The sequence below is a fragment of the Scardinius erythrophthalmus genome, assembly GCF_964197995.2.
Source record: "Scardinius erythrophthalmus genome assembly, chromosome: 19".
In the NCBI taxonomy this organism is placed as follows: Eukaryota; Metazoa; Chordata; class Actinopteri; order Cypriniformes; family Leuciscidae; genus Scardinius; species Scardinius erythrophthalmus.
Window position 1 is genome coordinate 6,352,289 of NC_138239.1, and position 12,500 is coordinate 6,364,788.

At 38.4% G+C, this 12,500-nt stretch overlaps 1 protein-coding gene across 1 annotated transcript in view; it reads right to left on the reverse strand.

The window, feature by feature from the left end:
• jmjd1ca (jumonji domain containing 1Ca) overlaps positions 1–12,500 on the reverse strand; it is a 68,223-nt gene that overhangs the window by 50,932 nt on the left and 4,791 nt on the right. Inside the window, exon 2 of the mRNA XM_081347344.1 lies at positions 7,077–7,244. Within this exon, the coding sequence (XP_081203470.1) occupies positions 7,077–7,244 (168 nt within the window). The remainder of the gene's footprint in view (positions 1–7,076; positions 7,245–12,500) is intronic.

Consider the following 12,500-nt stretch of genomic DNA (forward strand, 5'->3'; position numbering starts at 1 on the left):
ACACACACACACACACACACACACACACACACAAGCTAAATATAGAGTCCTGCCGAGGCTTCAATCTCACACATACACATTGTGAGACTTGTCAAAACACAAGCATGAGATGAAACAAATAACAACATGTAGAACACTATGATTCCCGCGGTGTGGATCCAGTCACTAAAACGGATTTTACTATATAAAGGTGTGTTCACATTAGCTAAATTTTGCCAGAATTTTGCGGGCAAAACAAGGTAATTTTCCATTGTCAATAGTATAGTAATGTATGAAGCACAAAAGTCACTATAAACCCAAGCAGCTTCTGTTGGTCAGCATGACAGATTTCAATAGCCAACTCTCCACCCCTTTCACAAGACTTTCGATCGCACGGATTTCTATTGAAATTAGTGTAATTTGCCCGCTAAAACTCAAAAGATACAGATAAATGTGACACGTAAAGTCACAGAAATTAGCAACAAAAGTAGGAGCGTACAATTAAATAAACTGAAATCGCGATATGGACTAGTGTCTGTGATTATTACACCGCAAAAAGAAATTTTAAGTGTAAAATGTCTCAGAATGAATAGGTTTCATCTTCTACAGTTTCATCTTTTACAGTTTCATCTTTTACACATACTTAAACATGCGTGATGTTTATAGTGTTTTATGAATTAATTTAATTACAACAGTTTTTGATGATAAATTTGAATTAAATCATAAATATATATATATAAAACTGAATTTGTGAAAAATAAAAACCAATTTCACACACTGTTAAAAAAAATGTCAGTTGTAAATAAAACATTATTGAACATCCTACACCAATGTTTTTTCAGTGTAGGGCCCTATATTTTCTATAAAGTTTTATGAAATTCAATTGATTAGATATGCATATTAATTATTAAAATGTAATTACACCATTCGATTTGAATCCAGAAAAATTTATATGGAAAAATTTCATTGGGCCCTAAAAATGGACGTGCATGCTTTCTTGTGAAGCTCTCGTGAAGTTTCACCCAAGTAAAAAAAGTCGGAAACATTCATAAAGCGGGAAACCAACACCGATGAGAAAGAGACCCCAAACCCCCAGAGGAAATAAATTTCCTAGGACACACAGAGCCGGCACACAGACGTGCGGTTGACCTGTTATTCTGCAAGGTCACAGAGTAATGTAAGCTCTGCAGCTGGTACATAAATATGACTTTGAGAGCAGAGTCCAAGGTAACTTGACACAACTCTACAGCTGTGTATAAACACACACACACACACACACACACATACACACACACGCAACTCTCTATTTAAACTGCATTCAGACTAATGAAGTGTAGCAAGAGACGGCTTTCTCTGTTCTGTGCTCTGCTGGTCTCTGGGAAGGTACAGAGGGAATAAAATGGAAAAAAAATCTCTCTCTCTCTCTCTCTCTCTGCTGAAATGATGGCACTGCTGTGCAGAATCCCTTCGGAAATAAATCTGATGTCACGCTCTCGTGAAATGTGCACACGTTCACGTACATCACACAGTGAATCATGAATGCGCACTGAATGTCCAGTCTCTGATATTACATGCGATGCTACATAGATATGTGCACGCTCTCTGAGGAATACTGTGTCATATTATATATATATATATATATATATATATATATATATATAGAAATCTTGGTTGCACTTTATCTTAAGGTGTTTGTGGTATAGTGTAATTGTACATTTAAGTACTGGGTAATCATAATTAACTACTATAGGGCTGGGTGTGATTTGGTTAGTTGCATGTAGCTTTGCTCAGTTTATAGCAATTACTATAGTAACTACTACATGTAACGTGTAACAAGGAGACTGTAAAATAAAGTGTTAACGAAATAGCATTAAAAAAGTTTTTACTGTCTATTTTGACATCAATATCATTAGAATACCTTTCAAAATAATTTCTTGTCCAGTTGATAAACGATGAAAACATTGACAGCCAATCAGAATCTACATGACTTTAAAGAGCCAGCCTTTTAAAGCGGCATACGTGCACTTATAATAAAAAGAAGGTTACACTTTATTTTAAGGTGTCGTTGTTACACTGTAATTATACATTTAAGTACTGAGTAATATTAACTAACTACATGTACTTACTATAGGATTAGGGTTTGGTTTAGGGTTAGTTTCATGTAATTATGCATAATTTATAGATATTACTATAGTAACTACATGTAACATATGTAACAATGACACTGTAAAATAAAGTGTTACCAAAATAAATAATTATTGTCCGTTAGTGTCGATGCTAATATAGTTATCATGATAGTTGTCTTTACAATAATGGGCCTTAAAACTATTAATTTAATAATTATTATTATTTATTAATATAAAAAAAATAATGAATACTAATTACTAATTGAAAAAAATATTATTATTTTTTTTAAATATCATACTGACACAAAACAATATATTACACAAAAAATAACTCACAATATATTACACAAAAAATAACTCAAATTCACAAATAAAATAATTAGAAAAGACGTGTTAGCCTTTGACAGGGCTGTCAGTCAACAGAAAGATGGACCGACAACTGTCTGCTATAATCAGCCAATGCAACACAGTCCAAGTAGGTAATCGCATAACAGTCTTAATACTTAACCTGAGCACTGCTAATATCAGCCTACCACTAATTAACATATGACCATCCAAATTTACATTAGTAAGATTTGAAAAGATTCTTAATATTGCACTGATATTTTAAATCTTTATATCAATATATTTTTTATTTGTGTTCATGCACATTATTTTCTAAATAGCTCAATTAATGAAGAAGCAGTTTGTCTAAATAAGATGCAACTGAAACAATTATGATATTGTGATGCATTGCAAAGTATATTGTATTGTAAGGTACTTTATGATACCATAAAGTTCAAAAAGTGCAGCCTTATGAATGAGAGTGTGAACAATGCCGCATTTATGTTGCAGAGGTTATCAGGGATAATTTACATATAAAAGTTGTAAAGGTCAACAGCTGTTTAACAGTAAAAGGAAAATGAAAATAAATTACAACTTTCTGGCAGAATAAATCCTGATTAATAAATGATTTAACATAACTTAAATTATGTTAAATCAATGTTAAATTCACAGCATGGTTTTTGGGTACAATATCGACTTTCGTGTCTAAAGGTAGTCATAATCCCTCTCATTTCCCCAAATCCCCTCACCTCACATTCTTGTAAAACTGCAGGTCTTTTTATTTTATTTTTATTTCATGTAAAGGTCAAAACATCTCTTAGGACCTGCAAATATGCGCACACACACACACACACGAAAGTACAAACACCTAATCTGTTCCCCCTCCCGACACGTTCAGTCTCTCTCTCTCTCTCACACACACATACACACACAAGCGCTTTGTTAATGGTCTGTCTGACAGTCACACACACACACACACACACACACACACACACACACACACACACACACACACACACACACACACACACACACACACACACACACACACACACACACACACACACACACACACACACACACACACACACACACACACACACACACACACACACACACACACACACACACACACAGGCTTTCATCCAGTGAGTGAGTGTCTGTCTCTTCCTGTCTCTTCTAATCTCTCTTTCTCTCTCTGACAAGTACACTGACATACATGCAGTGTTAATTTTTGACAAAGAAGGTTGGATAGTGATAGAGAAAAGAGGGCCAGGGAGATTATACTAGAAAAAGGGAGATAAAGGGAGAAAAAGGATGGTGTGTGTATGTGTGCAGGTCACTGTGATAGAGCACCACTGCTGACTCAGTGGTATTCTACAGCAGAGAAAGTCACAAGCAGATCTGATCTCTCTGTGTGTGTGTGTGTGTGTGTGTGTGTGTGTGTGTGTAAGGGAAAAAAGGAAACCAGAGTGTGTCTGTTCAACCCACAGGAAAACGTATTGCTCAGAGGTTCTTTCATATCCTATATGTCTAAGTTACAAGTCATTTAAGTTTCTCCTAAGAGAACAGCAAACAAATCAGATTACTGAGAGACATACAGTGAGAGTATAATATAATTAATGTATATTAATTAATTAGGGCTGTTTGTTTGGCATGACTTTATATACAATGTTAAAGATGCCATGGTATATCCGCGGCACAATTTAAAGTAGCCCCGTAATGCTTTTTCAAACATTACATTTCATGCAGTGTGTTTGCGAATGTAAAAAGCTCAAAGTGCTTTATTTTGTTTAAAGATCAAAGTGCATGACAAATAAAGTCACTTTAAAATAGCATAATTGGGCACTAGTGTCAATAGTCAATAGTGATATTCTGACAATAATTCAAATTGATTCACCTTATGATTGCGATGCACTGAAATTGGGTCACAAATTGAACGCCATTTTTTGGAACAACTATTTAGCAAAATATGCTTCATATATAAATGTATATTTGCATATCATGTAATTAAAGATTTACTAAACCAATAGTTCAAATATAAATTCATTTGTCAAAAATTAATGATCATGTATGTTGCCGGTAGCCAAACAACAGCGCCAATTTCAGTTATACAGTATATACCAGTGTATCACTTATTTTATATAATAGCTTCAAACATGGTTCACCACATTATATTTATAATGTATGACTATTTGAGACCGAAACGTGAAGCTGTGTCTGCAGTAATGCCAGACTAATTCATTTAAACTCATAACAAATAATCACTTCTTTTGGCTCGCATCAATTTATTTCCAAAAACTATTAATTATAAAACTGTTTTCAACATTAATAATAAAACCAATAGGATCCAAGTTGTGTGTGGGAGGCTGAGGCAGGCGTGTGTCATTGAGAGTGAAATAAAATAGGAGTGAGAGGTGTAAAAAGGAGAAAAGAGCATGAAAAGGGAAAGAATGAGGTGAGTGTGTGAGAGTGTGTGTGTGTGTGTTGGCAGAGACATTCTCAGATGTTGCTGCAGAAATACCTTTTATACTGACCATCCTGATATATAAAAACACTGCCCATCTCACACACAGACTTGCACGGTTTTATCAGACAAAGCTATAAACACAGTGCTCTGAATGGAGGAAGGTCACACACTCACACACTCCTTATCTCTGCAACCTGTTGACCAAACAGAGCTCTGTTGCCACAGTTACCACTCCACTTAACGCAGAGTAACCCGTAGAAAGACGCAGTCAGCCACGGTGACATGCCGTCATAAATTAAGTTACATAACGTGTGACTGTAGAGTATGAGCCGTAGTGGCACAAATGACTGCTTTAACGTCTTTGATCTGCCGTCTAGAAGAAGAGGTAACGTGAGGTCAACTTTATCATCAATTTGTTTCACAGCCAGCAGTAAACCATACAATCAGCAAGAACAAACACTCAACACCACAACACACAAAGAAGAAAGGGGGCGGGGGAGACACTTCCATGAGTAATTTACCTAGTATAATTTAAAAAACCAATGGCAGCTGGTACAAAAGGATTTTTTTTTTTAAATCTATTAGTCCATTAGTCATAAAAGTACTGTCCACATTAAAACCACAAGTCTTATATATAAAACCACAAGTCTTACAAGTCTACATATGCTGATGGGCTTTCTAAACACAGCATCTATTACAGTACTAGGTATTTAAACTGAATTAAAGAACTTAAACTAAAGGTATGTACAACCTCAACAGCATGACCATTAATAATGACAGGAAAGATGACTGTACGTTTCTTCCCAAAATCTATAATCATCTCATTAGTTTTAAAGAGATGGTTTGGAGTCATTTCAACCTAGGGTCCTTTGCACCATGACCTCGAGCCAAACACCCCACAAGAAGCCTTTTTTCCCTTGGTCGAACATTATTAAAGTTAGAGCTTATTTAGAGATATCAGCCGAATGGCTTAGTGCAGACGCTAATCCAAGGTTGTATCTCGTAAATTACCGCACTAATAATGCCCGGAATTGTACCAAACTTCTACAGTAGTACAAATAGGTTCTGTACTCATAAAACGAGGCATTGGAAAGTTTGTAAGTACATCAGGAGTTTATTTAAATAACACTTGACTGAGGGCTAATGCTACCGCTAACCCGCACGTCGAGGTCACTTCCGTGATTTGGGAAAAGCCCGTAAAAGTCCTGGCAGAAAGCGATGCATAAGGATGTAGTGTAACGACGCCCAGTTCCAAGAATGCACTAATATTTTGTTGGTAGTACCAGTTTGCAACAATTATTAGTTAACACTAAGTTGTCGACACTTAGTAGAAATAATATAAAATGCACGTTACACTACATCCCTATGCATTGCTTTCTGTCAGGACTTTTACGGGCTTTTTACGTACCCAATATAACAAATGAAAACGTGTAATTCATTCAAGAATCATTTTAAGAATTCGTCTCTGCTTCTCATCTCATATATTTAGATACATATTTAATATAGTAATATTTTTATAACACAACATCTCCTTTAATAAAAAAAGCCAGACTGATAAAAAACCCAACTCTGGCTGCATAAATCCAGTCACTCAGTTTCAAGCTCTTGACATTTTTGCGTATAATATGCAGGGTTCCCACACCTCGGTTAACTTCAAATTCAAGGACCTTTCAAGGACTTTCCAATTCCAATACCCTCAAATTCAAGGACTTAATGTAGGGACACATTTCAAGTGAGAGCAAGGTTACATTGTGTTACCTTGTAAGATACATTGTTACAGTTTTGCGCACGTGAACATCATGGCAACGTACAACACAAAGAACCTCACGCAGGAAACACTTAACGTATCGCATAAATGCGTGTAACTAACGTAGGCAAAATCAAGCAAGCTAGTGCGCATAGGGCACGATGTGTTGGCGAATAACACATTAGCGGACCGGAGGGAATAATATGGAATTTTTTTTTACAGAAAACTTCTTGCACAAACTAAATTCAAGCACTTTCAAGGACCCGTATCTGTGTATGTATATTTTCAAAAACTTTCCAGGGCCTTGAAATCTTTTTTTCATATTCACAAACTTTCAAGGATTTCAAGGACCCGTGGGAACCCTGAATATGCATCAGACGGTCTGTGTATAGTGCGAGTGGCAGTACTTTCAGTGTTCATGTGGACTCACCAGGGCGGGTTGCAGTCTCCTCTTCTCCTGGGCGCTGCTGGTGCCGTTTGAGCCGGTTCTTCTGGCGGCCCAGACCAGCTCCTGCTCCAACAAAACCACCTCACATTCCTCTCGCAGTCTCCTCCACTTCCTCTCCGCGCTCTGCTCGCCGTCCCAGTGCACACACACCTAACGTATAGAGACAGAGAGAGGGTTGGTGGGTTGCGAATGTATGTACAGACACAGAGGTACATGTGCAGACGCATATGTGTTCACAATTAACTTGATTTATGCAGCTAATTAATATACCATTCAAAAGTGATAAATCTAGTAAATTAGAAACAAATGTCAACACACCAAAAGCATACGTAACCACATAACTACTTGCACACAAAAGCCTGCTTACACGCTCACACACACAACATGAAACCCGAAATTAAATCGATTACTTATGTTGATGGTGAAATGATCTCAGACACACACACACACACACCATCAGATCACACAGTGATGTCTATATCACTCCAGCTCAGAACCAAGAAACAGATTTTCATTTGTAGGTCTGAATTCAATGACGTCCCTCGTATTTGTCACCCAGTGTCATCACAGCGTCACAAGCGCTGCTTCTGACTGATGACTGAGCCAGACAAAATTAAAACTCACTCAACGGCTGCAATGAGCCATCCAGCTCTACTGCAGCTCGACAATATTGCTCAATCTGTGGCAGATCTGAATCACAAAGTCACCAAACAGAAACTCACTCTTAATACAGCCCTGATCTAGCCCGACTCACAGTGGTTCAGAATTCATGGTAATTAGCAGGTAAGGGTATAAAGATAAAGGGTATAAAGGTAAGGGTATAAAGAGGTGGAGTATCTCTGCTTCTCATCTGTGGTCCGTGTGGAAGGAGAATCCAGCAGGACTGGTAATAAACAGATATGGGTTGAGCCTACTGAAATACAATTTGTGACCCTGGATGACAAAACCAGTCACATGGGTAAATTTTATGAAATTGAGATTTATACATCATCTGAAAGTTGAATAAATAAGCTTTCCATAGATGTATGGTTTGTTAGGATAGGATAATATTTGGTCGAGATACAACTATTTGAAAATCTGGAATCTGAGGGTGCAAAAAAATTGAAACATTGAGAAAATCACCTTTAAAATTGTCCATTTATGTTCGCGATTGTGCTGCATTCACTCACAAAAATAAATGTTTTATATATTTAAGGTAGGAAATTTACTAAATATCTTCATGGAACATGATCTTTACTTAATATCCTAATGATTTTTGGTATAAAGGAAAAATCGATAATTTTGACCTATACAATGTATTGTTGGCTATCGCCACAAATATACCCGTGCAACTTGTGACTGGTTTTGTGATCCAGGGTCACATATGAGAATTCTGGGTGCATTTGAATGATTTTATTTGAATGTTTGATCAAGTATTTTTAGCATTTTTTTGCATTTAAAGTTTACTTTAGAATATATATATTTTTTTAATTTCAGAATATTTTGGACATTTTAATATAATTTTAGAAGTTTGATTCAACCTTTCAAACGTATGATCCAGAGGTACTGTACAGTGAGCCATACCGAGCTGTACCATGCAGTGGAAAAGCACCATAATAAATAACTATAAGTACTTTTGCAACTACACGTCAACTACAAGCCGTTAGAGTATTAGTAGAGTGTCTGCTTAATATCAACTAACACTTTATTTTGATGCTCACCAACAGACATTCAACTGACTATAAGTACCTTTGCAACTAGTATATCAACTAACTACATATAAACCTAACCTTAACAGTCTACTAAAATAAACTGTAACCAAATCAAACATTCACTACATTCTACATCTTGTGTTTTTGAATAAAGACTTTTGGAGAGACATGAGAGTAACACAGTTCACCTTCCACTAGTTTGCTCAGTCTAGAATAGCAAACTTCACACATTATTAAGCATACTGATGCGCCTCTGTGTGTTTGTATGTGTGTGTGTGTGTGTGTGTGTGTGTGTGTGTGTGTGTGTGTGTGTGTGTGTGTGTGTGTGTGTGTGTGTGTGTGTGTGTCAGAGATGGTTTGTCTCACACTCTACAGAAAGAGAAAAACAGCCCTAAAATATTATGCATTGTGGGACACATGTTGTCATTGGTCAAGATCCTCTGAGAGTGAGAGAGAGAGAGAGAGAGAGAGAGAGAGAGAGAGAGAGAAAAGAGAGGAGAGAAAAAGGACCATTTTTGAGTTGCTATGCTACCAACATCACTGTCTCCGTCTCTCTCTGTCTCTCCATCTCCCTCAACTCCTTCTTTTCTTTCAGCTGTCTTTCATCCTCACCTTTCCCCTTCATCTTCTCACGGTCTCTTTCACACAAAGACACACTCAAACTCTCTCTCTCCCAGTGTAAGGATGCGTGTCGGACACTGAGGTGATTTACGTGCACTCTTGCCATTATCTCTGAGATGTGTGTGTGTGTGTGTGTGTGTGTGTGTGCCTGTCTGCCGGACCGAAAGTGTGTATAGAAAGGGCGAGCGTGAACGGAAAACAGCAATTATTCATTTAGAGGAGATCATTAGTCATAGGAACCAGTCTTACTGCCTTTTGAATCCACACACACACACACTTACACTGAGCTTCATCTGTCCTGCCAATGTGAAATGTGTCTACCATCACGTTAGGTTGTCATTTTTCACAGCGGCTGTTTTTTCTGCCGTGTGTGTAATTATGATGATGTATGTGTGCCTTCTTTGGGTGTGTATGTGTGTGTGTCTCAGATGGTTTTTACAAGATGTGAGTGAGCTAACAAGAGGCTTTTTTTCTGCTATTCTATGTGTGTGTGTGTGTGTGTGTGAGTGTGAGAGTGTGAGTGTGTGTGTGTGCGCCGAGCTGTTCGGCCATGAAGCGCCGACAAGCTGTAACAGGTCAGAGAAGTGCTTCACACATACAGTCACATGGGCGCACACACACACACACACACACATATGCATACAAACTCTCAGGCACACCTGCAAATCAACTCAAGCATTGCATACTCACACTTCTGCAGTATCTCTTATTGACAGACTGCAGGAGAGAAACATTTACACACACACACTCTCTCAGTAAACACTTCCCTGAGGCTTGTGGGAGGGAAACATTCACCGGCATCAGATTTCAGCCTGGACTACAGCCAATGCTCAGGCAGAAATGTGCTCATAGCATCAGCATTCACACACACACACACACACACACACACACACACACACACACAAACCTGACACTGCCTTCCTGTCTGACAAACCACACACTCTTTTTTATGAGTGGTTTTCGAAGAGATGTACGTGTAAATATATTCTGCTAACCGTAATAATCTGTTCCAATCATTTCTGCAACACAAGCGAGGAGTGAATGAGATGGGTCTGGTTGTGTTCCTGATGAAACTGACACTGTGTGTGTGTGTGTGTGTGTGTGTGTGTGTGTGTGTGTGTGTGTGTGTGTGTGTGTGTGTGTGTGTGTGTGTGTGTGTGTGTGTGTGTGTGTGTGAAAAAGAGGCGAGAGAGAAAGAGTCTGGGGAATAAAAGCATGCTGCCAACATAGTAGAATGAGACTATCATGTGACTTTGTGTGAGCGTGTTCGTGTCTGTTGTACATACTGTCTTTAGCGCTGAGTGCAAACACACACACACACATTCACAAACTCTGTGATCCACGGAGGTGCCTCACTGATCAATAATTTACTGAGCGGAGAGAGAGGAAGGAAAGGTGGGCGGGTGAGAGAGAAAGACAGACAGAACAAGAGAGGAAAAAAAAGACAGATGAAGAGAGTGAAAACGCGAGTATGTTTATAAAGTCCACGCACAGCAACATGAACACACAGTGTGTAACAGGCATGTTAAATTACCACAGCAACTATCACCTATATGCCATTAAAAAATGTAAAATGCACTCATTATTTTCTGTGCAATTTACAAAGATTAAATTGCAAATGAAAAAGTATTTAAATAGTAATTTATATTAATTGCAATTAAAATAATGTGCAACACAGACAGTGTAATGTAAAGCAAAATATTTTCATAAGTAAACCGATCTCATAGTACAGTGTTATTAACTGCATTTACATTTTATGCATTTGCTTGTATCCAAAGCGTCTAGTATTGCATTTCAAGGCACACATTTACATTCTTATCAGTTCTTGCTTTCCCTGGGAACTACAGGAAAAGCTGTGCACGTAATTAGCTAAATGACATGCATTACATAGTATGATCTGAGTATGATCTCAGTGAGCGCTGGAGTGTGTGTGGTGAAGGTGTGAACATAATAATGACTTGATGAGCTAGTTTTAGTGTGTGACAACATAGAGGATATAGTGTCCTTTAATCTCCTCATATTATTCTAGTAAAGCAGCGGCAGGCCTTCTTTCACCGGAGGAGTCAGTCCCGTGACTGTGATTCTGTCATGCATAATATTCCACAGTTTAAACAAACTCTCTCTCTCTCTCTCTCTTCTGTCTGCCAAACACACACCCTCTCTCTCGCTTTCACACTCTCTCCTCCGCACATATAAAGACACGCAAACATTCACACAGATACTGTGAGAGCTGAAGAGACGAGAACGGTTGCACAAACATCCGAAACAACCACACGTACACACACACACACCGAACTCCCCGGGGCCCTAAAATCAAAAGACGAAGATGATTTCACAGATTCTGCAGGACTAATAGGAGATTCTCTTTCACACAAATACACACACACAAACAGACACATCAATGCAAGTAATGCATCATCAGAAGGAGAAATGACAGAGTGGGAGTTAAAACAGCTTTGTATAATCGTGTGTGTGTGTCTCAGCAAAGCTTAGATCTACAATCACACAGCCTGAGCTGGACTTCTTATGCATTTCAGGAGATAAGCTACACACACACACACACACACACACACACACAAAATCTGTCTGCTCTGCAGAATCACACATTGCTTCCCTGGCACAGCTTCAAACCATCTGCCAAAGGTCAAGGGTCAAATGAGAAGAAAGCTGTATATAGAGCACACGACACACATTTTGCAGGCAGACTGACTTAGAGGGTCACACACACATACAAACACGAATTCACACGTTAGGTCAACAAGGCATTAGAAAGGGAGAGAGATGGTTTAAAAATGTTTTCCTTCTCGCCGCATGAGCTGATGAAATTCAACCCGTGTCTCTGACACTGCAGAACCATATATCTGTGTCGTGTGTGTGTGTGTGTGTGTGTGTGTGTGTGTGTGTGTGTGTGTGTGTGTGTGTAGACAGACACACACACGTGCAGAGAGCTGGAATACGGCCCTCAGTGTGAACACATGCACGGATGGGGAGGGGGAGAGGAGTGCTTAAATAGAGCACAGTACACACACAACCAGAGAGAGAGAGAGACAAGACAGAGACGAGGCCAAGCAGAGACATCTGGCTTTAGTTAATG